We start from the raw sequence: 23,615 nt of genomic DNA on the forward strand, positions 1-23,615 counted from the left end.
CCTACTACAAGCCATCCATATAACTAAAGTCCTGGATCAAGAGTTTAGAAAACTTCCTGTAAGCTTGTGTGTTCAGTAAAATGCACAAGAGTTCCACAACCCAAAACAGAACTAAAATTGACAAATTCCTAATCTGGAGGAAAAAAGGAAAAAGAGAAAGATGATTCCTTTCATTCCCAAATCATGATGGTTAAGGGTAATTTAATGTCCAGCTTTGCACAGCATGCAAAGACCAATCCCACAGAAGTTCAACTGACAAAACACTTGCTGGCCCTACAAAAGCCTTATTATTTATCACCCTGCCCTTAATCAGTTTGTCTGTCTAAACCAAAACCCCAGGACGCTTCTCAGATTGAGGATTTAGAGACTCAAACCATTCAAAAAAGGCATCTTTGTGTTTCAGGGTTCTTTGATGATGCACATGTGGTTGTCTGGAGTGCAGATACTTGGATAGCTGAAATCCCCAATGTTCTGGTACACTGCTGCTTTGAGTGGTCCAGGAATTTCACATTCCTGATCACCTTCGGTCTTGGTGGTTTATGGCAGATGCTTTATGCTCCATCTGGTTTTCATTCCACACATATCCTTAAAGAATTCATCCTAATTTCTGGTTTCTGGGAAGAAATGGCGCACACTAATATATATAGGTTTTTAAAAGTCCTCTTTTTCCCCATATCTTTTTTGAAAGGGCAAAACTGCTCCTAAGGTGAGTACTTCATATTTGAGTTGCAGTAGTTCTTCATTTCTGCCCCTTCCACTTTCCAGAAACTGTGTAACAATGCACTGGCACTTTTTAACATAGATTTGCATTTTATACCAAAACCCTTTTTCTGAATGTTTGTAGTGCTAGATCCTCACTATGACATTATTTCACCACTCAGAGCAGATACAACCAAGGGAACAATTATTTCAAGCTAGACTATCCTGGCACCTCGTTTAGGCCAAGTCCGATCTATGTACCTCAGTTCATGGAAAGCTTGTGGACCTGGCTAGAGCTGACAGCCCCAGGGCTGCAAGGCAGCACGCACAGGCTAATTTGGATGCAGGAAGAGCCAGATTTCCAAATCTGTTGAGAGTCAATATTGGCTGCAGGACCATTGTATGATGCTTTTGTGCCTGTGAACCTGCTATGTTCAGGACACTGACAGCCATAAGTAGTATCAAGCAGATAGTACTCTGTCGTGAGATGAACATGGGTCCTCACAGGATGCTTCTCCCTAAACAGTAGTCCTGCAGCACTTCTCTTCTGAAGTGCTCCAGTATCCCTTTATAATGAAAAGTTAGACTTTGACAGCCCTACAAAGCAACAGCAATGTAAATTAAGTGTCCAGATTAGGCTCTTAAGTCCCCTACCAGATCTGGTGCCAATGATGCAAGCATCAAGAAATACTTTTCTGTTTGATCAGGCTCCTTGCCACTACCCTGAAAATAATTTCTTGTCCCCCTTCCTCCCCAACATACCCTCAATTCCCAGAGAACATAGCATTAGCTTGACTTCAAATGGAGCCTTCTCTCCTTTCACCCCAAGCCTCCTGAAAACAATTTCTTCCCAGCAGTCACAAAGCACCTGGAGAAAGCATCCAGCACTCAAACACTGTGCTAAGCCAGCATCTCATCCCATTTTATTCTTCTCAGCAGAGTGGATACCACTAGCTGCAAAATGCATCGTGGTAGATAAAACATTCCTAGTCAAAGCTGGATCTTTGTGGGAAGCAACTACTTGGCAACTTCCCCAGACATACAGCATCTCCTTCAGCCAAGCAGCCAACAGCCAATTGCTCTGTTCCTCTGCTGGTGGTGACCATCCTTGTTGAAATGTAGTGGAGAACTTACATCCATACCCTGCTCATGTCTGCTCTCCAGCTTAAGCTGCTGTGGAAGGTGGCTTTGCACTAGAACACTCATCTGCAAAATGAGGCTCAGGTATGCAGCTTATCTTCTTATGCCAACTCCAAGGGAGATGGCCTCAGCAGAGGTGCAGTGGGGAAGGCTGGGACACCGTGGCTTGAGCAAAGGAGGATTTAGCAACAGGGAAGTGTCTCAGAGCCCTGAGATTCTCCCTGCCTAGACTCTACATCTTTATTTTATGCAAACTTTCTGGGTTGGATACTTGAATATATTAACCAACGCCCCAATAAGCTGTAAGAACCTGAACACATTTTGATGTCAGGCTGAGACTCTGTAATCATGGTTTGCCCCGAAGACTTTTCATAGCCTTTAAGAATCTCTGAAAGTTTGAAAGTGGAAAGGGAAAAAGTGACTCCTAAAACCAACAAGGCCAATATGGGGGCTATATAAAGCCCAAAACCTAAGGCTCAACATAAACACTGTATTGCTGTTCTTGTGATCTGGCTACAACAGACAAGCCATATCCTGTTTCTAAAAGCATTGAGCTGAAGTTACTGCAGCTCCAGTTTTGTTTAAGCATTCTCAACTCCCACAGTATCACCATAGCCAGCTATTGATGCTGGCTTGCAAAGACAGCAGAAAGGACCTTTTAGGCTGACTAATTAGGTTGCTATGAGTTGATCTGTGTCTACACACGACAGCAATCAATCCATTTAATCACCTCAATACTTAATAGAAGTTAAAATCCTCATCTACATACAGGTAGCATCTTCATTAAAGGAACACTGCAAGATTCTCATGTCTAGTGTGCCGTGCTGCCTATTTGCAGGCTTTTGTCAAAATATCCAAATAAGAAAAAAAGAGAGCTATTACACGTATCAAAGAACACATTCAATGCACACTGTAAACAGGACATCGCATCACAAAAATTCAAAATCAGGCCAATGCTTTCATAAACACTGGCCAACATACCGTCAGTGAAGTCCAAAGCGTACACTGGAAATCTTCGTGCAATGTCATCAGAAATCCCCTTGCCAACATTGAGAAACTCATGCAACTAAAGAAAGGAAGGAAGTGCTGTGTCAGTTTAAAGGCTCATGCATTGTTAAAGAGATTAACCTCCTTATTCAATACTGATAGGAGCAAAAACGGTCATTTTGAATAGGGCATTCAAATCAGATTTTGTAATGATAATAAAAATAAACTCTTCACACTTTAATTTATATCCTCAAAAGCATTGTAAAAGAGAAAATCCCCTAGACCACCCTGTCTTCCTCCCTTCCTTCCTTTTCCCCCTCTCCCATTCATATCTGTATCCCTGCTTTGCAGGTGAGGGAGCTGATGCACAGCATGACCTGCTGAAAGCACCCTGACCAACAGCAGGATTAGACCTTGAGTACTCTGGGGTGAAACATCAGGTCAGAGATGCCTCTCCCATCCCTCTAGCCAACTTCCTTTTATCTTTAGATGCCACCACAGAATTCTTTCCCCCAAACTGACCTGAAGCCTCTGAAGGGGGGTCCCTAGCAAGTGCTCCCCTTCCTCGCCATTGTCATGGGAAACAAAAACCTCAAGCAGATGTAGTAAGGCAATTAAGACTGTCTGCACCTCAGACTCCACTCAAAAGGAACAAGCTTGAGTAAGTTCACATAAGCAAGCCATAATTTCTGCCCATTAAAAGACAGCAGAATTATTGTGAAAGGGTTCCAAAAACTTAACACATTCCCTTTTATTTCTGGTTTGGGCGCCTGCAAGGTGCAGAATTATTGTTTATACAATCTGATGCTCACCACAAGCAATAAGGAGCTTTTCAGAAATTGTGACAGCTGCTATTGACTTACACCCTCCCAATTCTCACAACTACATCCTTGCATAAAGCACATGGAAAGCATCAGAGTAGGTAACACTTGCAAATGAGGCACCTGTCAGATTTTTTCCTATTATCCTCAACTCAGAGTACACATACTACTCTGAACATCAAATGCACCTTTAAACAGTGCTAATTACCTCAACTGTCTCATATAAAAAATTTCATGTTTGTTGCAGAATTAGACACAGAAGACTTAGAACTTCTGCTAGGGAGTGTAGAAGGAAGGAAATCACAGATCAAAAATTTACACCAACAGATCATCTCAAAACAGCATGGACATCTTCCTTTGGCTGGTATATGTGGAAACTGATAAAAACTCCTTCTTTAGAAAGGACTTGACACTACATTGCTCATTGAATAGACTACATACGACTTTGCTTTTTCTCAAACTCACCTGCTTTGCAGTACCTGGAAGATCAGAGTCATAAATAAAACACAACAAGAAAATCCCCCCCTTCAGAAAGAATACATTGAGCACAGCAAACACCAGGTTTTGGGGTGCAAAAGATACCTCAGAGGATCAGCTCCTTTATCAGTGACTATGACATCTTATATTTCAGCTACTTAAGTCGATTCCGTTTCATTTTGCCAATACACCTGTATTACTTTATGACAGTTTTAACTCTCTAACCTGAACAATCAGGATGAAAAGACAGCAGACACCAGCATAACATTTGCATTGTAAGCATTTCTGAAAAAGCTATGAGCTTAAACCATATTTGGAGGCATATTTGGACATCAAAGCCATATGCACTTGAAAAGCAATTTAATTCCCCCCCCAGAAAGACATTCCTGAAGGCACGAGTCAGACAGAGAATCACAATAGCTTTAATGACTAATATGTTTACTCGTCTTGCTGCAGTGAGAACAGGGAAAATGATGCTTGGGGCATCTCATCTTCCCGGGAAGAAGCCACATGCTTGCTGCTGGCCCAGGAAGGGAAGGGGCACTCATGCACACTCTGTTTTTGTCGGCAGCAGTGAGTGTGCTGAAGATAAAAGCACTGCCTAATTTCTTGTCACACAAGACACGTTGATGCAAAATTTGAGAGAAGGGGAGGCAATGGGTTATGTCCAAACCTCCTGATTCTCACATGCATTTATTTCTTACACATCTGCAAGTTTAGCTTAGGTGGGGCATGGGGATGTCAAGCTAAATCTTGCGAGTGGCTAAGTATGGGGAAAGCTGTTTCTTCTGTATGGCTCATCTCACTTCTAATTTCCTCTCTGCCTACTAACCTCATACTCAACTTGGGTTGCATTGAGGAGCAAAAGGACCAAGTTTACAGACCTCTTAAGTTACTGCCCCTTTTGGTTTTACTTTTATTCCCCCCACCTATCCACCAGGCATCTTCATTGTCAAACTACTCCAGATATGTTTCAGTCTGGCTTTTGCCTCCTGCCATCTTCTGAGCTGGCACCTCATGAGGTTTCCAAAAAACTTAGGAAAGACAATGCTGACACTTTTTTCTTTCCCTTTTTGATTTGCTTCCTCATATGCTCCAGTATTGGGAATTTCATGGACTGCCACTCCCTGCTTCTTTCTCCTTCAGTGGGTCAACTAGGACTGACCTATTGGCTTTTCCCATCCACTCATGGTGATGCCTCTCTTACAGCCCTATCATCTTTTTGATTTAAGATCCTTGGTACTAGGTAGCCTTATTCAGAAAGTCTTTCTTTCCCAAAGCTACATCCTCCACCAGGCTCAAGGCTATTAGATTTTAGGAACCACTCAGGGACCCCAGCACCAAATCCTCCTTCAGTCTCCTCCTCTTCTGCAAGTCCTTCCAGTGCTTTGCTTGCGTTGCTCTTAATACACAAGGGGGGAAAGAGCAGCAAAAAGGAACATAATTTGTGAATTTTCCACTTTCTATTTTACAAATCTCTCCAAGTCTCTTGCCATAAACAACCATTATTTGGGTTAGAGGCTAAATCAGTATGATAAGTTACACAGCCAAATATAAGATACCTGCTTCAACACACCAACCCTTTTTCAGTCCTCCCTAAAAGTACTGAGGGGGCTGCACAACTATTTTACACAGCCTAGAGACACACACTATCCTCCCTGCTGCTGAGCCAACATAGCTCAGCCCTCTCAGCAAATCCGCACAGGTATCAGACAGATACAAAAATCACAGCCAGAAAGCATCACAATTGTTAGGGGCTCCTCCATGACTAAAATCACAATTAGATGCCTCAGTAAACAAGAGGATTTCAAGCTGACTTAATTATGACTGAGTATGTAGCCCTGCCTAAATAATCCTCGAAGATGAGCCAAAGCAAACTGACTGTGCTGTAGGCACAGCATGGTATGCAACTCTCATGTTCAGTATTTTAGCAGAGGTAAAAACAAGCACTTGCAAAAATTCCACTCATACACAGAGCATTTGTGGCCCATTTCTCTCCCATCATGGCAGAACTAAGGGAAGAAGGGAGGCAGGAGGCATATTTTTAAGCTACCAAGAGACTCTACCCTCCTGGCCCTTTCTGAGGGTTCACTTGTAATAATACATTGGCTCTGGATTAGGGTATTTATTTCACTGGGGCCAGTTCACAGGTTGAAATTACACCCCTGGTCTCATATGAATTTGTGCTTGTATTAAATACTTCGTTTCTAGAAGGCTATTGCACAGGGTAGGCAGAGGGGGAAAAGATGCTGCCGGAGATGGCTCTCAGGAACTGAGGAATGTAGATTACGCTCTCAAATCAACCTCACTTCTCCAGGTAAATCTTTGCTTGCCAGGAAAAGAAATCTCCATCCCAGTTCTCAAGATCTATGTTGGTAAGGCAGGGCTGAGGGACAGCTTCTTCCAAGAGACACGAGAAAGCAGAGTTACTAGTACACAGGCTGTGTCTCCTGAAAGCTGAAGCATAAGGCATTTTAAAAACAATCATTTACCAATTCCAGACCAAGAATGGTCAGTGCCAAGAGCAAGCACTAGAGAAACAAGTGTCACTATCTGCAGCACTGACTCAGAGCCATCAAAAATCTGCCTGGCCAAGGCTGCTTGCCCAGCAAGGCAACGAGGAATCACCACTTCTCAGGGCAAACACCTACAAGCTCAGTGTTGTATTCAGCCCTCCTGCTCACCAAACTGCAGAGCAGAAAATCCTCTACAGACATTTAAAAAGGGTTAGCTTTGGAGAAGGCCATCAGACATTTCAACTTCTCTACCAAAAACCCCTTCAAAATCAAGTGCAAAGGATTAAAAATACTTTACCTAAATTACATTACTGCAAGTACTCCAAATATCACCATTCTGAATGGTCTAGGTTTGAAGAGGGTTTCAGGACTTGTTTTGCAAACTTAAGAGCAGGTATGGGACCTAGAAAAGTTCGAAGCACTGCCTATAAGCAAGGAGATTCTGCAGGAAAAACATGAGCTTTGCTCATTTCCAGATGTGCAGATCAAAACTCTAAGTCTATTCCAGGGAAAAGAAAAAAGTGATAAATTCACCAGTTTCTGCACTGTACGCAACCTAAAGCTTTAAGGTTATTTGTAATTGAGGGACAGGAGCAGCAAGCTGGAGATGACACAGTTTGTTTTTCAGGTATGCTGTCTGGTTAAAGAATGAATTTCTGAACGGAAGAGCAAAGCAATGACCAATACACAGGAAATTCCAGAAAAGAAAGCTGAATTACAGCATTTCCCTCGAACTTTAAAGTACAAAGCAACTAACATTTTACAGAGCTACAGATCAAACGGTGAGAAGTCAGGCCAAATACTGACAGGCAACCCTTAAGTGAAATTACCATGCAGGAATGGCCAAGAAGTCTTTTGGCTGCAGGAAATACAAGCAGCAACTTCTTCAGAGACTTCTGATTGTAAGGATTAAGTACCCTGGACTGACAACGCACAGTGATCCATTAATCCCACCCTTGACTAAGCATCTGGAATCAAACTCCTGTAACCATTTCAACCCCCTGCTGCTCTGCATCCCTTCAGCACCTGCCTCTTTGAAGTAGTGGTTTTGGTTATTTTTTTCTTTTTTTTTTTTTTTTTTATATTTTTCTGGTTAAATGTACTGGTTAACACATTTAAATATCTTTTGCAAGCTTTTTCTTTACCTTATTATTCTATTCTACCCCTACTCTTTCTGTCACCAAATAAAATCAATCTTTCTTTTTTTATTTTTATGAATTTCTCTCTTATATCCAATACAATTTTGAAGGCAGTTTTACCCTAAGAGTCCAGGGATGTTGTTTGCAACCTTTTCTTCTTTGCTTAGCCTGCAAATTCCAGATAGAGTTTGCTCTTTTGAATTAATGTGCATGGCTCTTCTGTATTAAAGTCCTTAAACTCTCCATCCAGTCATTGTCTCTAATTGGTTCTCATAATTTCTCAAAGAAATTGCGCTTTCAGACTGTGGGAAAGAGAAACTTTACTGCAGTGTATTCCATCTGCCCTTGTGGTAACCTACTGACTGTGTAAGAGCCATCTAGGGAGTAGCAACTACTCATATTTATTTTATAATAATATTTTATTCACACTCTTCTCTTTGTTAAATGTGAACATTTAAAAAATGTTAACAAAGGTTTTTCTCTTTTTCATGTCAAACATTTAATGTTCTTTTACAGAATTTGAGGTTAATGTAACCAGCCTTAGACATTTCATAGTTTTATAAGGCCAAATGGTTTAGCATATCCTTTTTGCATATCCTTCAAATTAAAAATATAGCATGAATTCTGTCAACATAAACCACTTAATGACTGCTTATGAGATATGCAATTATCTAGTCACAAATGTCTTGTGCAAAGAATAGATGCAAAAAAAACCTTGTAAGCTGTTGTAATGTTATGTTTTTTTTTTTTTTTTTTTTTTTTTTTTTTTAGATTTACAGTAAGAGCTGAGGAAGGTGGACACACACACAGAGCCATTTACTGAGAGCTTCCTAGGAAAGCCCAACGGATGCAAGCAGCACCAGCGCTTCATCTCCTTACCCAAAATCCTTGAAATTATGCATTTGGACTCCATGGAAGCAGGAGCATGACAGGAGATTTTGGCCAGCCTTACCTTGAGTGGCTTATGACCGTGCGACTTGTGCCCATCACTCATTGCTGAAGGTCTCTGATTCACCACTGTCAACAAGTGGCGTTGGTGAACTAAGGCTTCCTTGAACTCCTCTTCAGTTTTGGTTTCTAAGAGTTTCTGTCGAAAGGTTATATCTGAAAACATCGTGGCAAAGGTCCTGCCCACTTCTGTGGCTGTTTTGGTACTTTTCTGAGCAGAAAAAAAGAGACAGAAAAAAAAGCCTTGTGAAACTATTTCCTTTCACTTCCAAAAGGCAAACCCACTGATTTGGCCCATTGGACACCATCTGAAGAGCAAGGTGCCTGGCTTCCAAGACCCCAGAGACATCTAATGGCGAAAGGCACATGAGGAAGCTGCTGCAGATGAACACCCCAACCACAGCAGGATCCTGTGAAGGCATCAACAGGCCCTGACCAGAAGCACTGATCAGTCTTACTCGATCAACTTCCCAGGACTTGAGCCAAAGCTGAATCATGCTGAGCATGCATTTTATCTCCAGTCTCCCTTCAAGGCTGCTAAAACTAAACAAAGAGTCTTTGCTATCCTACAGTATTTCAGCAATACTACTGCTGAGGTAGAAAAACACTGTAGTCAAGGTTGCTGCAGGTAGAAATGCCCTGATGTCTCTTCCAGAATACTGAGATTATTGTGCACATTTGCTTCATCAGTTTCCTATTTTCTGAATTTCTAAAACTCAATTTGGATGGCCTCTCTGGGGTAACTCTGGCAGCATAAGTAAAGATTTAGAGCTCTCGAATAAAGTAACTCCTGGCAAGGAGGAAAGCATAGGAAAGAAGCAGCTGAGCACGCACAAAATCAGCACTGTCTATCTTCACCAAATACCTCAAAGGGACAGAAGACTCACAAACATGAAAAAGGAACAAGTGCCTATTTGCAGCCTTTAACATTTCTGTGAACCACAGTCATTATCTTTAAGGGTCCAGCTTCAACAGTATCCAAGCTCACTTACCTATTGCTCTAAGCACCTTGGATATCAAATATAAAGGGAACAATAAAGTAGATTGAGCTCCCCATCCCTGCACAAACCCACCAAGTCCAAGCTCTGCAAACCCTGATCTTCTCAACTGCTTGTACCACTTTGGTCAGGTCAGATAAGATACTTGCTAAAGCAAAGTTATGCAGAGCAATAGCTCATTAAGAGCTCCTTTTGATGCAAAATTTTAACCACCCAGCCCTAGCTACACTCAGCACTCATCATGCAGCAACTGCTAGAGACACCCAAACAACCACCCTCCTTTGGACAGCCTCCAAGCTGCTCACATTACTGTGAAGTAGTAGCAAGCATACGTGATTGATCTGAATTAGTTTTCATGATTCATAACAAAGCATATGAACAATTTCTTCATGAACACAGCAAAATAATTCAGAGCTGCTTCATGAAGAGGCATGGATACATGGGTGGCACCACACTAGGCCCAAAAGCATCACTAACACTGTATTTTCTCTATCACCTGCCCTGCCTCCACCTCCCGACCATCACCCTCTCTCTATCACAGGGAATGTCCCTTCAGACATGCTTGCTAGGACATGTTCAATTTAAGTCTCTAGGAAAGAATTTGGATTTAAGTGAAGATAGCCTGCTCTGGGAGATGCTTTTACAATTTGTAAACTTGGTCCTTTCAAATGGAACCAGCCTGGATTTGTCATCACAGGGAGGCTCCTCCTTTCGCCGCTAAGAAGCGGTGGTCCTTGGGCTGGATGCTGCAAGGGCTTACTTCAAGCTACCCAACTCTGCTCCCTTTCTTCGCTTTCCCAGACAGATGTGAATGGTTTGGAGGAAGACCACAGACATTAGCAAGAAAACAAGTTTTTACCATCCTCCATACTAGAGAAGGCCAAGGAACTGGATTCCTCTGCACAACAGATGCCCGCTTTCTGGGCTTCCCTTCCCCAGCAAAGCTCATTTAATCTGTTACTGTCAGCAGGTTAATTATTTTAACTGCTGTACCAGAAATGCGTACTTAGAGCTGGCTAGATGAACTCATTTAAAATAAAAAGCATATTGGCAACTGCAGCTCTGCTTGGCCTCCACTCCCTTTCCTTAATTTGATGCTGTCCATTGGAATCGCAAACTTTCAGGACACGAGCGGATGCAGAGCTGTCCGCTGGGTGCTTTGCACGTAGCTGACGAGATAAGCAAATGGCCATACAATGAAAGAGATCAATGCAATTGCGTGCAGGTTCAGTTGTTTGCCTGCTGCCTTTCATAAGACACTTCAATATGTTTTCAGCCTGTTGGGTTTGAGATCTATGCCAAAAGCATTGACCTGCTCAGCTGGGAAAGATCTGCCAGAAATCCTGGGAAATAAGGAAACACCAGTATTTCTATTTAAACAAGGGTGGTGGTGATGGAGGGGAGGGAGGAGACAGACTAGACTAGAAGGTCCCAAGGTCACACAGATAGCATTGAAGAGGAGGAAATTGAATCAGGATATGTCCTGTTTCAGACAAGGTCCCCAACCGTTCCAGCACCAGAAGCACAGACCTAGTAGCCCCAAGGTGTAAACAGCCAATTTAAGTGTGAAAAGGTCTTGAGCTTTGAACCTATCAACCATTAGCTAGAAGAACACACCATCTTGACGAAGCCAGAGCTTTCTAGGAAGACAGGATGGTGATCCCCAATTGACCTTGATGCCCTCCACGATATTACAGTAAATGTGTACTATAATTTCATTTGTTGGCCTTGCCTACACCAAAGAACCAGTAAGTACACTTGAGCAAGTTTTAAGCTTGCTGCTTTGAGTGCCAAAAGCTATGAAAACACATCCCAAAGGAACTCAGCACAGGTTACAAGCACCCCAGTCACACCCTACAAGCACCCCAGGTCCCAGATAGTCTTGCCCATACTGCAACAGAGCTCACAAAACTACATTTTACTCTTGGTTACATTAGTCCATCTGTAACTGCTGCAATCACATCTGCAGTGTAACTGCCAGTCCCACCAAATGAGTTTGCTGGGAAGCAAGACAGAACTCTGCAGTGGGGCATCAGCTGTAGTCCTGCAAGAGCCTTTCACAACCAAGGTTTAACAGCACTCTTCTCTCTAAAAATTGTAGCTAAACTGGTTGAGCTGGAGGGATGGAAATCTATGGAGTATTACATTATGGCTGTAGCTCTAGCAAAAAGTGCATGGGGATGACAGACACACTTGATCTGCAGTGTTCTCCTCTCAGTCAGGCTAGAGGCCATTCTCCAGTATGAGACAAGGACACAGCTGACTAATCTACCCCTCACATGCAGTGTTAGAATAAACCATCACAACAACTTCTGGGAAGATCCCAGGCCTTGTCACATTCCCTTGTGCTTTAAAAACAATATGTTGTTGATAACCCTAGAAGGAGAGCAAAGGAAAGCAACCTTAGTAGAATCCTCTAAAGAACCACAGCAACTGGGAGCGCGATACTTACCATTTTAGGAGGAGCCAGGACTAATATCACAAATCTCACTTCACAGGAGTTTTCACCCCAATTCTGAGGCCTCTCCAGGCGGCTGATACAAACGTGACGTCGCTGAAGGGACTTTATAGTGCAACTGTCAAGGAAGATGGCATTGTTATACATGGCACTATGACACATGACATGCTGTCTCCTGGTGTGCAAGGTCTATAAACACACATTTCAACTTTGAGACACACAAAACGTTGTTGGTTGTGAAAGGGTCGCTTTTTGAAATCTTAAACAATGACTTTAAGTTGCTATTAGCCCAATTCTAATTCTTTTGTAGGATTAGACATCTGTGGTTTCTTTGGAAATAACTTTCAAGATTTCAAGGTGTATTCTCCCTCTTCCCTCATCTGCTTTTTAATAGCCAAGAAACTAAAAGATAGAGAGTGCAACATACCTAGTATTTGCAGTGCTACAGAAGCTTCTACAAAAAAGCCCTCTTAGAAAAAAAACCCAAGACCTACATTATTGGAAAGCAGTTTGCACTTCATTTCATTTCACCTGATCTCCTAAAGTGCTTTTGGAAATATTAAGGGCAGGTGCCAAACCAACATATTTCCACTTTTGCCCTGGGCAGATCTCTCTCTCTCTGAATGGCTTTCCCTGTTTGCCCTCAGCTGTTAATTTTCCCCTTTCTTGTATAGGTGTGTTACAGAAACCTAGCTGACCTCCTTGCTCAAGATCTACAGAAGCTGTGGCAGGGAGGATTACTGGTCTGAGGGAAACCCTTGGCTGCAATCCAGCTAGCCCTGCTTAGCATGGGATGGCTGTTTGACTCCTGTAACAATGACTAGCCACAAGTTGCTTGAAGTAAACACAGAGATCATCTTTGGAGGCCATAAAAGACCAGGTCCATCTTTGTCCTGGGATATTTAAACAGAGCTGTGATCTGGGTCACCATCATTTTTCTTGCTGTGAAACTCTGAAAAAGCAGCATAGTGGCTTGGTGCTATTGCAGAAGGCAGCTGACACCACCCTGGACTGCAACTCTCCTGTTCCCATTAAAGGCACCTGCTACTTCTCAACAATTCTGAAAAGCACTGGTGAGATACGTACACAGCTTTTGCCTATTGACACTGAAAGAGGTATAGAAGAGTGTTTTCCTATCTCAGAGTTGTCACTTAGACTGCTTGCTCCCCCTTTTATTCATCTAGCAAGGGTCTATCACAGTTCTCTGTGATGGGAGGATTCATCTCTCCTTTAACTTTTCTTCCATAATCCTAGCCTATCTCTTTCCATTAACTGAATTCCCACACCCATGCACCCTGAAGGTCATTTCAGTAATGACTCCTGAAGATTTTTGGCTGGAGATGCACTAGTTGGGATCACATTACATTTTCTATGAAGTTCTTAATAACTTGCATACAAGAGTCACAGATCAATCTGTGATCTGATCACAGACTGAAAGCAGTCTACTTACACAAATTAATCTGACAAAGGCACTTGTCTGAGAGCAACCAAACAGCTTAATTAGAACAATATAGGTCATGAGCAAGATGACAGTATTTCATTTATTTCCTAACTCCCTTCCACCACAACCCCTTGTCCTTTGTCTCCTTGAATCAGCTTCAGAAGGGAGAAGGATCAAGGCAGGTCCTAAGGTTAGGAATAAACTTTTTCTAAAGTAATTGAAAAGAGCACAAGCTATCTTCTCAACTAAACCCACAGTTTGGATCTGCAACAATCCTTGTTCTTCCCTCCTGTGGGATCAAACAAGCACAGACAACACTGGTTTTCACAAGCAAATCAAAGCTCTCTGTAGCAATCCTGCTGTGGCTAGACAGCATACAAGCTTTCTTGCGTTACAGTTCAATCAGCCAGTAGGGAAGACAGATGAACTCCAGACTTTATACTAACAAGAGAACTCTCAAATGGTCCAACACCTTCAATTCTCTCACCTTCATCCTCCTGAACTGGTCAACAACAGTGAACAGTTAATGCACCATTAGCAAAAAAGACCCTTATCTTGTGCTCTGTTCTCAGCATTTTCATACCTCAGCTGTTGAACTCACTGAATAATTGAAAGGATGGCTTTCTGGGCATTTGGAACACCATTTCTATTGCAGAGATGGCCAGAAGCAGGTATTGAATACCTATTGCTCACTGAGCTGTACTGACACTTTCCACACATCATCCCTTTCCTACCATGGCAGCACCTGACCTAGCAAGAAACTACTGAAGTGCAAAGCATGGCCAGAGAAAACTTACTACAGGGCAAGGGCTGATGGCACCAGCACACGCCTCAGAGGCTGAAGTGGGGCAGGATAGCAAGGCACGCATATGAACATAAGTTTATACGTGTTGTGGAGGTACAAGTTTCCAGCTGCTTCTCAGCACTGCTGAGCAGCAGTACCTGCTTGCCTGCTCCCAACCCATTTGAGTAAATCCAAGAACTAAAACTTTACAAAAACCCCAGAATTTCAGCTTGCTCCTACCCAAGGCAGAAAGGCCAACATGTTCCCCTAGCTACAACATCAGTCACGTTGCAATATAGCAAGTTATTTGGGAAAATAGTGCAATAATTAGGCAAGCCATGTGGATTCTTCTGTAGCTAGCTTTCTCTCTGAAGTGACAGGGATATGTTTCAGCTCCAGTAACTTGTCTCTAAGGTTGTGCTTTCCAGAGATGATAGTCCTGCCAACAGCGCCAGCCCACAGGGCTACAACATTACTTAGCTCAAGAGCTCCTTGGGTATGGACAGGAAAACTTGAATCTTTAGAAACCTGCTCTTTGTCACTGAATCACTTTCATATATAGAACCTTATGTTTCTCTAAATCAGGAGTCCACTGTTTCTTTGCATTGAGGGACAGGGAAAGTATGCAACAAGATGATCTTGGAGCAATTAGGCAGTACTGGAAGATTTAACAACACTGAGCATATTCACAAGACACCAAGAAAACCACTGCCACCATCAGCCATTTTTATCTGAAAATAGTTTTATCCACAGTGCTACAGTCTGAGGCTTCTTGCATCTATGAGACAATTTCTTCCTACTGTTCTGTAAAGAGCTCTATACTGACACATGGATCTAAATCCCAGTAACACACCATTAAAACTGAGCATGGATCACTGGAGACTTTCCAACCTAGCTTAAGACAATGCATGGACACAATTTAAATCAATACCACCTTTATAAATCAGGCTGAATTGGTTTAGTGAGGATAAACTAGAGTAAAAGCAGAATTAAACGTGTGTCACAGAGAAGGTCTGATGCACCTGAGCATTGCTGCATGGAGGGGAGAAACAGTGACTTTGTGCAGAATGCAGCCTCATCTGCACCGAGCCTGGTCTTGCTCTGTTATGTCCATTTCTTTGGGAAAAACAGCTGATGCCTCAGTACTTACAGCGCAAGACCAAGTCACTTCTGCCCATGCATCATGCAGTGTCTCAAACTTTTCTTAAAATTTAGGCCATTATTTAGCTGACTCAAATCTTACTCCCTGGTGTAGCGCTCACAGCTCCTACTTTTGCTTTAATTTCAGAATTCAGATACAAACAGAAAACAAACCAAAACTTTAGTCCCTACTAGACTTGTGCAAATATTTGTAAAGGAGAAAAAAAAAAGTTTTGGTTCACATGAAGAATGCCCAAGTTATGCAAGACTTCAGGTAAAACTCAGCATAGTTCAGGCCAAGAGGAGAACCCCTTTTAAAACTAAGTGACTTTTTTTTAAGTAGCACTTAAGTAAATTCCCACTAAGAAAAAAATTCTGAAGGGTAAATAGCCAAAGCCCCAAAAAACCCGAGAACTAGCAAGACATTTTCAGCTGACTCTAAATCAAGTCTGGTTTGGCCAAAGCCTCCAAGTTCCCTTTTGGTTTGGGTTTAGCTAAATTTCATTCTCCTTTGGTTTGGCCAACAAGCTGAAAAATCCATTTTCACCCAGTATTAGTCACACAAAGAAATGCTGGTCTATGATTTAATGAGATGCCAGGTTGTGTTCTCAGCAATTTTATCTTGAGCCTTCAATAATTGAGCTCATAAAAAGGGCATTTAAATTATAGCACGCATTCCTGCTTCGCTGTCCTCCTCCTCTTTCCAGGCTGTGTACGTAGCGGCACTGAACGTGGCACTTGGATGGTGAGAACTGGCAATGCTCCACCAAAATCACTGATACACCAAGTCACACACGCCGCAGGTCTGCCCCACGCCCAAGATGTTATCAGAGTAATAACACATTTCCAAACAAATCATAAAAAGGGTCAAACTATGGAGACCCAAGAGAAACAAAACCCCTCTTTAAATAGGGCAACAAAGGAAGTTAATTCAGAAACAAATTATCCCCTGCAGTAAGAAAAAGTGCCCAGCAGAGGTAATCAGCTAGCCAGCCTTTTCCTGTCCCAATGCAGAATAACAATGACACTTCTTGTTCTCATCCACTGCAAATAAATCTTCCTCCACTGAGCAGCTCCAGGCACAAGCTTTCAGAAACCAGAATTTGCAAGTGAGGAATGAAGCCGTGACCAGCAAGCCAGCTCACCCGTAGCTTGGCACAGGGTTGTTTTGGCCACAAAGTCGCTCCAAGCTGAATATTGTTTTGGACTGGTAAATGCACTTTGCTGGAATCCAGAAAGACCCATCCTCTCTAGCAGTTAGTCTCCCTAGTGAAAAGCATTTCCTACAGGTCAATGCATAAGATGACACCACCTCCTCCTGTACACACGCTGCAGGCACTGCAACAAGTCATCCCTCTCCTCAACAAATCTCTTGCAGGATGCAAATTCCTAATGAAACGTTTGAATTTAAGAACTCCCTTTTCATAACACAGCAACTGCAAGAGCTTCAGCACTCCAGCATAACCTGGGATAGCCCAGCAAGGGTGGCAACAAGCACTTAGAAAAATCAATCAGTTCTTTGAACCCAAAGAATACTTGAGAGATGATGGTTGTAAGCTTTGGCGAAGAGCCTCTTGTTTACAAGATTTCAAATCTTGTAATAATTCCTCTAAAGGATAACATTTGTTTTAAACAGTTGAACTGTTTATTTTCCCATAGCATCCCATTTTGCTCTTTGAAAGAAGGGGCACTACTCTGAGGAACACTCAGTAACCAAAGCATCTCTATTTGATATCTATTCAAAAGCCAAATCAGAAGCGACGTGGCTTTTCTACAGACCCACAAGCCTCGAGATCTAGACAAATCCTTAAACACATAAAATAGGCTTTGCGTTACTTTTGTTGAGAGATCCATTAGTAACATGTTTCACACAACCACCGGTTATACATTAAATCTGAGAAGTTGCTACTCAAATTTTACTGTATTTGAACAGCAGTCTTGCATGATATCCAAAATAACCTCACAATATACACATTTTTGAAATGCTACCTGGGTTTTTCCTGAGTTAAACTGCTCCACAGGAATCATTACAATTACATACTATATCAGAATAAACAACTTTATAGCAACACAGAGCACACAAACCACTAAACCACTCACTGCTTGCAAAGAGGTTGGTTTCCTCTGCTTTGCCTGTTAAAACAGCTTCAGCAAGCCAGATGAACACCCTGAAAACAAATCCTTCACCAATCCATGTGCCTTATCAATGCAGCCAAAGGAAATGGCTCTTCAACCACTCAATTCCAACTATGAGGCAGCTCGCTTTCACGTTTTTCTGAGGAATCAGCTTTGGAAGAAAGTAATTTATCTATCTCCTGGCTCTACATCCCAAGTTCTCTGATAAAACAGTCAACCAGCAGCTTCACAGTGAAGCTGCAAGAGATCTCCATATCAGTTTGTGTCTTGCTGTTCTAGCAAATGAAGAGGAGAAAGAAAAAGTTGTGTTGATGGTTTCTAAGGTATGAGATCATGCCCTCAACTGAGGAAGCTAACATGTAACTCTGAAGATTTGCTTTCTAGTTAGAAAACCACCACATAAATACCTAGCAACCTTCATTCCTCTAGACCTGAAGGTTGTTTGTTAGTGGGGTATGAAGTACTGTGCTAGTCTCAGTTACGTAGAATTTCACAGGAGTCTTAAGGTTTCCATAAGCTTACACACCCTGGCATGGCTTCAGCAAGACCAGGTTTTGGTCCTTCTTGACAACTAAAAAAAGCCTTAAAGCCTATTGTGAAACAGAAGCCAGTTGTTTTCCCAGACTTCAGTGGAACATTCAAACTTCGAGATCTTCAACTCCCTAACAGTTTGCTCTGTGGCTATAGCCCAGATCCATAGGGTACATCTGACTTTGCTGGCAGTTCAATAGACCTGAAACTGTCAGGAAAGCATGTATTCCAGCAGAAGCAGAATAGCTATTTCGCCCTAGGTTTTTCCCACAACACTTCTCACTGAGGGTAAGTTAGAAAAGAAAAAGCAGCGTGCTTTCCAGTACAGGAGAGGGAACAAAATTTGTATCCATTAGGAACACTCTTCTGCAGTCAGGCTCTGCACAAGTCAGTGAAAATCCTACATAATTTTTTTTTTTCCCTGACTCCAAGCAAATTTCGGCTTTAATATTTCCACTCAACATCAGTGTAGAAGCAGCACCACCAAAGTTATCTGAGCTGCCTTTCCTTATTAATGTAATCCTATCATGATACTCAAGCCTATTTCACCCACTAGTTGGTTAAGGTGCACAAAAAACCCAGTAGTGCTAATTTAAAATTCAGCAAAGAATATAGACAAAATGCAAGATAAAGAACAGCATTTATCTTAAAGGTTCTTCCCACTCATGTGGAGAAATTTTTCATCAACAATTTCCTTTTACTTCAGAGTTTTTGAAGCTGTTTTGCAATCTGACTTCAAGAAAAATCTAAGATCTAAAAATATGGTTCACAATCTGTTGCACAATAGCTACAGCAGAAATACAGTGCAATAATTAGATAATTATAGTTAATAACTCATCACTGCTTCCCCACCACTTTCTTCACCCTCTTTAGAGTAACAAAAGGAAGAAACAAGGAAAGTTTTGCACAAGACACCTTCAGGCTGTAAGCTTGTTTTTCAAATCAAGTCTTGTCATGGAAGCTAGTATTACTCACGTGGATGCATTTAAAGCTTTGGCACACTTTCTACAGAAAGGCTGAGCCTACCCTTTTCAGCTTCATGTATCTAATCACAGCATTTGTATCATTACCTCTAGAAATGCTTTGTTATTAAATCAACACTCCAAAGCCCTTCACAGAGCCATGTCACATGCCACAGTAGAAACTTCCACCCTCTACCTTTCCTAGATTAGGATGTACATATTCTTAATGCTGCTATCCTACCTATGGCATCCAAAGGGGAGAAAACTGCTTGAAAGTCCTCTTGGTTGATCAGTACAGAAAGACCGTTTTACTGTATAAACTCATCACCTTTGTGCAAGCTTCTCTGTGCATGCCAGGCATAACAGTAGAGCTGACAGTAGCACATGCACCACAGACATTATCCAGTTAACTTCTTTCACAGAACAGTGCCTTGATATACAATAGTTACCACTATTTTCTCTTTCATAAGAGATTAGAAACAAGGGTGGCGTTTTTTGTTGTCTGTTGGCTTTTTTTTTTTTGGATTGAGGTTCTTTGTGGGTTTTTGTTTTGGTGGTTTGGTTTTTTTTTTTCCAAATCATCAATTTCCAAGGCAGAATACTCTACATTCTTTTTCCAGCCATAAGCAGAAGGTAGGAAAAGAACTGCTAATAGAAGGAAAACTACTGACAGTTGTCCTAGAAAATTGGCTGTGAAGGCTAGAACACGTGCATGTGCTCCCCGAGCATTTAGGCACCTATCCAACATAGTCTAGTAATTTCTCTGGAAATTAATATATTTCTTGACAACTTGACTTAGAGACTGCATATGCATAAAGCAACAGACAGAACTCAAATTGCATTGGTTTGGTTGGTGACTCAGGTTCTGGCCTTCCATGGTGAAGGGACATTTTGGCTCACCCAACACACTTCAGGACAATAATTTCAAAACTCAGTTTTGGCGAAACAGAAGCAGGGGTGAAGCCACCATGTCTCATAAATCCCAGATGACAGACTTCTTAAATATTGGAGCAGACCCTTAAGATAGTTAACAGTGTTGACAATTAATCAGTATCTGAATTAATTGTCAGACAAAGTAATCAGTGTATAAACAGTGTTGGAATTTCTGACTTCAATTTTCAGTTACCAAGTTTAGATGTTTTCATCAAAGGACCTAAGAAATCTTTTGGTACAACTTCACAGACGTTGTCAGGCAAAATAGTCCATGAACCAGTTTCTTGTCCCTTTCAGAAGTTCCTCTCATTATCATTTCTCAGTAATTAGCATTTTCTGACTCAGATTTTTTTCAAGTGTTCTTAGCTTGTTAACACCAGATTTCGATAGTGTCCAAGAGCTTAATGCCCTGTAGAGACTGTGGTCATCTCTGCTCAGGCTGCTGCTTGAGCATTTGCAGAGAGGAGGAGCCCAGTGCTAAGACTGATATCCCACAGGCTAGGATGCATAGATGGAGAGGGCACCGCCATCCCAATTTACAAGGGCATGTTCTGAACTGCTATTCCTCCCAGCAGCACAAGGAGTTATGAGTTTTGAGCAGCCAGTGCATTCTGCTCATCTAACCCAGGTACTTACATGATACACAGCCAGGACTGCTGATACTGCACCCCTGTGACTGTCGCTGTGACCCCTTGAATTGTATCAGATAAGAGGTGAACTAGGAAAAGAAGAGAAGGAAATGTTACAGGCTGTCCATCTTTGGTTTGCAACTGCAAATAACATTTTCTTTCAAATGGAAGTTGAGTACTAAGACCAAGCATACTTAGTTATCTGCACAGTTGATTGATGCAAGGGTGGGGGAGTGAAAACAGAGAAAGATGGAAGCATTTGTCCTGATGCTTTTGAATTCTGTCCTTAAACTATTTACAGCTTGGAAAGGCAGCTGTTTTCTCCTCCCAACATCAACCTACTGCAATATTAGGTTATTAGATTAGCATTATTCAACACACACAGAGGACTGCAAGAGACATCGTCTTCCAACTCCCCTGCCCTCTCTCCCCCTCTTCCTAATTACAGTTCTCAGATTATTTTATGACACTGCTTAATTTTTCTTTATTGGCAGAAAGCCTAAATTAAAGAGATTATATATGCGAAGCTCTAAGACAGGTAGGAAGAAGTAACCAAAGCATGAACATGCTTACTACATGCTCAGGACTTGACATATCTGTTAAACAAATTCACTCAGGCTGTGACAGTTACATTTGAGGTGCGATGTACATGTTTGTATATTCATTCCTGTTGACTCTGAAACATCATGGGTGCCTACAGAAAAACAACGCTTAGTTAAGCTTCTTTACATCCTGGGTTAAAAGGTAGCGTTTTAGACTATGCTAAGACATTTGTTGATAACTTAAGGTGACACGTGAGCCAATAACGTTGGCTAGAGTTACCCTAGTTGATTTTCTGGAGGAAAACAACACACCTCTCATCCCTTCCAGTGGCCTAGGAGCAACATGAAGACTCAGGACTCCCCAGCTAATTACTCATCCAAAGCAGTCAAACTTCCCCAGCCTGTGTGAATTCAGATGGAGAATCACAAGGCAAAGTAGCCATTTCTGAAGGGACACCAGCAAGTGCATCTTTGCTGAAGAGCATCAGACACTTGTCTGAGGGTAAGTGCACTTAATGCGTCCAAACAGACCAGACACTCAAGTGCTGTAGACTCTTCACCCCAGAGAACACCACTATGTGTCAACTTAACAAAACAGGGGCAAGACTCCACCAAAACATAAAAATCCCAGAAACCTGAGACCCCTCAGCCTGGGTAACGTGGAAAAATAAACCCCCAGTGTCTAATGCAACATGCAAGTGTGGGGACCATGCAGCAGTGAGTGTTCAACACACCACGAACGGAAAGGATGACAACAGGCAAAAGCAAATCAAGAGTTGATTACCATTTCCTTCTCGTGGGGTCCCTGAATCCGTGAATAAAGTGCTCATGATTTTTTCAAAGTTGCAGCTTGGCTCCATGTTTTCAGGGTCTTCAGCAAAGTGTTTCAGCATCTCTCGAAGAACATCATCCAAGGAGGTGGCTGTTTCATCAAGGATGATGCTGGCTCTGGCCAAGAACCCATCCAGGTCTCGGTGGGCTCTGACTTCTTCCTCAAAATTCTTTAATTTCAGGTACTGTGTTAAGAAGAGGTCACAGCATTAGATAGCTACACACAATACCTAACAGCAAAGGCCTAGGATCTGTGTAGCTCACAAGCAGTTTTGTTGAAGTTCCTACCATAAACCAATTACTCTGGAATCACTTTGGCTGTTCAGATCACTTTATAGAAGAAAAGGAGTTTTATGTTACATCATTAATGCACTGAAGGTCTGCATTTTCAAGTCTTACCCTAATACAGTCACCATAGGTGAATGCCTAGACACCGTTTACACCCTAACACAGAAAGCAAAAAAATAAAATTTGTTGCCTAGGATAAAGCACAAAAGTTAGCCTAAGAGCAAAAACATTTAAGGTAGCTTTAAATAATTCAAGAATTTTGCAGGAACGTGGGAAAAGTTTTTTGGAAGAAACGGAATCCAAGCTCAGTAGCATGAAAAAGTTACCACTATGAGAAGAGCTAGGTCAGGTTGCACTGAGATGCAAACTAGAAACCATCTCTTCCCAGTGCTCCCAGTTAGGAAGCCTGAAGTAGGAGATGGGGAATGCCATGACCTTTTATGACACTTCCTAAATTTCTATTGTTCCCACATCCAAGGAAGTTTTATTCATTCATGCATAATATTTAGCTTTGAATCAATGTGTGATGGGAGGCAAAAAAAAAAAAAAAAGAAAGCAGAGGCTGATACTGTCTCAACTCTCTGCTGGTTCCCTCTGCTGTCCCAGACTTGTTGGCCTTGAGATAAAAGCAACAGCTATGCTGTATTAAAGAACCTCATCTCCTTTCTGTATTTGCCAGCTGTTAAGTTCGTTAATTGAATGATCAAACTACAAATGTCTTGTTCCCATTTCACAGTCATTGGAAATCCAAACACACAGCACTCAGTACTGGTCAAGAAGGACCGACAGTCCTGTCCTCTCCTTCAGCTTAAGGCTGAGGAAATGGGAACTGTACTTTGTTATATGGATCTTCCTTCTGATGGAAAAACAGCCATGCTTGAATTCATGATGCTGAGAACTAGATTATCAAGATACATTTAAACCCTGAATTCCCCTTAAGCTCAGTAAGAATCAAGCTCTGAGATGCATTTACAAATCTGATACCAAGTTAACTCCACAACCAGGACCCTGGCACATTCTACCCTCTACAAGACCACCTCTCAGAGCCTGACTCATGGATCCCCTCCTCTCACAAACCCTCTCTACCTTTTCCATTTATAGCCTAGACACAGGGGAGAAAAAAATATGCTAATATCTCACTAATTACTGTAATTATCACAGCAACTATCAAGTTGTCAGTACACATCCATTGCAATTAGCACTGTTTTACTTTGC

General features: G+C 41.9%; 1 protein-coding gene across 4 annotated transcripts in view; it reads right to left on the reverse strand.

Moving 5' to 3' along the window:
• Nucleotides 1–23,615, reverse strand: part of SLC4A11 (solute carrier family 4, sodium borate transporter, member 11) — a 101,041-nt gene that overhangs the window by 34,595 nt on the left and 42,831 nt on the right. For 3 of the 4 annotated variants that reach the window (XM_014936020.1, XM_014936018.1, XM_014936021.1), the window contains exons 5-10: nucleotides 22,066–22,297; nucleotides 21,371–21,433; nucleotides 20,747–20,828; nucleotides 12,178–12,301; nucleotides 8,732–8,938; nucleotides 2,821–2,905 (exon numbers count right to left, since the gene is read on the reverse strand). In XM_014936020.1, coding sequence (XP_014791506.1) covers nucleotides 2,821–2,905; nucleotides 8,732–8,938; nucleotides 12,178–12,301; nucleotides 20,747–20,828; nucleotides 21,371–21,433; nucleotides 22,066–22,297 — 793 coding nt within the window. The remainder of the gene's footprint in view (nucleotides 1–2,820; nucleotides 2,906–8,731; nucleotides 8,939–12,177; nucleotides 12,302–20,746; nucleotides 20,829–21,370; nucleotides 21,434–22,065; nucleotides 22,298–23,615) is intronic. The other variant, XM_014936019.1, reaches the window with a different exon arrangement.

This window comes from Calidris pugnax, unplaced genomic scaffold (genome assembly GCF_001431845.1).
Source record: "Calidris pugnax isolate Ruff unplaced genomic scaffold, ASM143184v1 scaffold14, whole genome shotgun sequence".
NCBI classification, from domain to species: domain Eukaryota; kingdom Metazoa; phylum Chordata; class Aves; order Charadriiformes; family Scolopacidae; genus Calidris; species Calidris pugnax.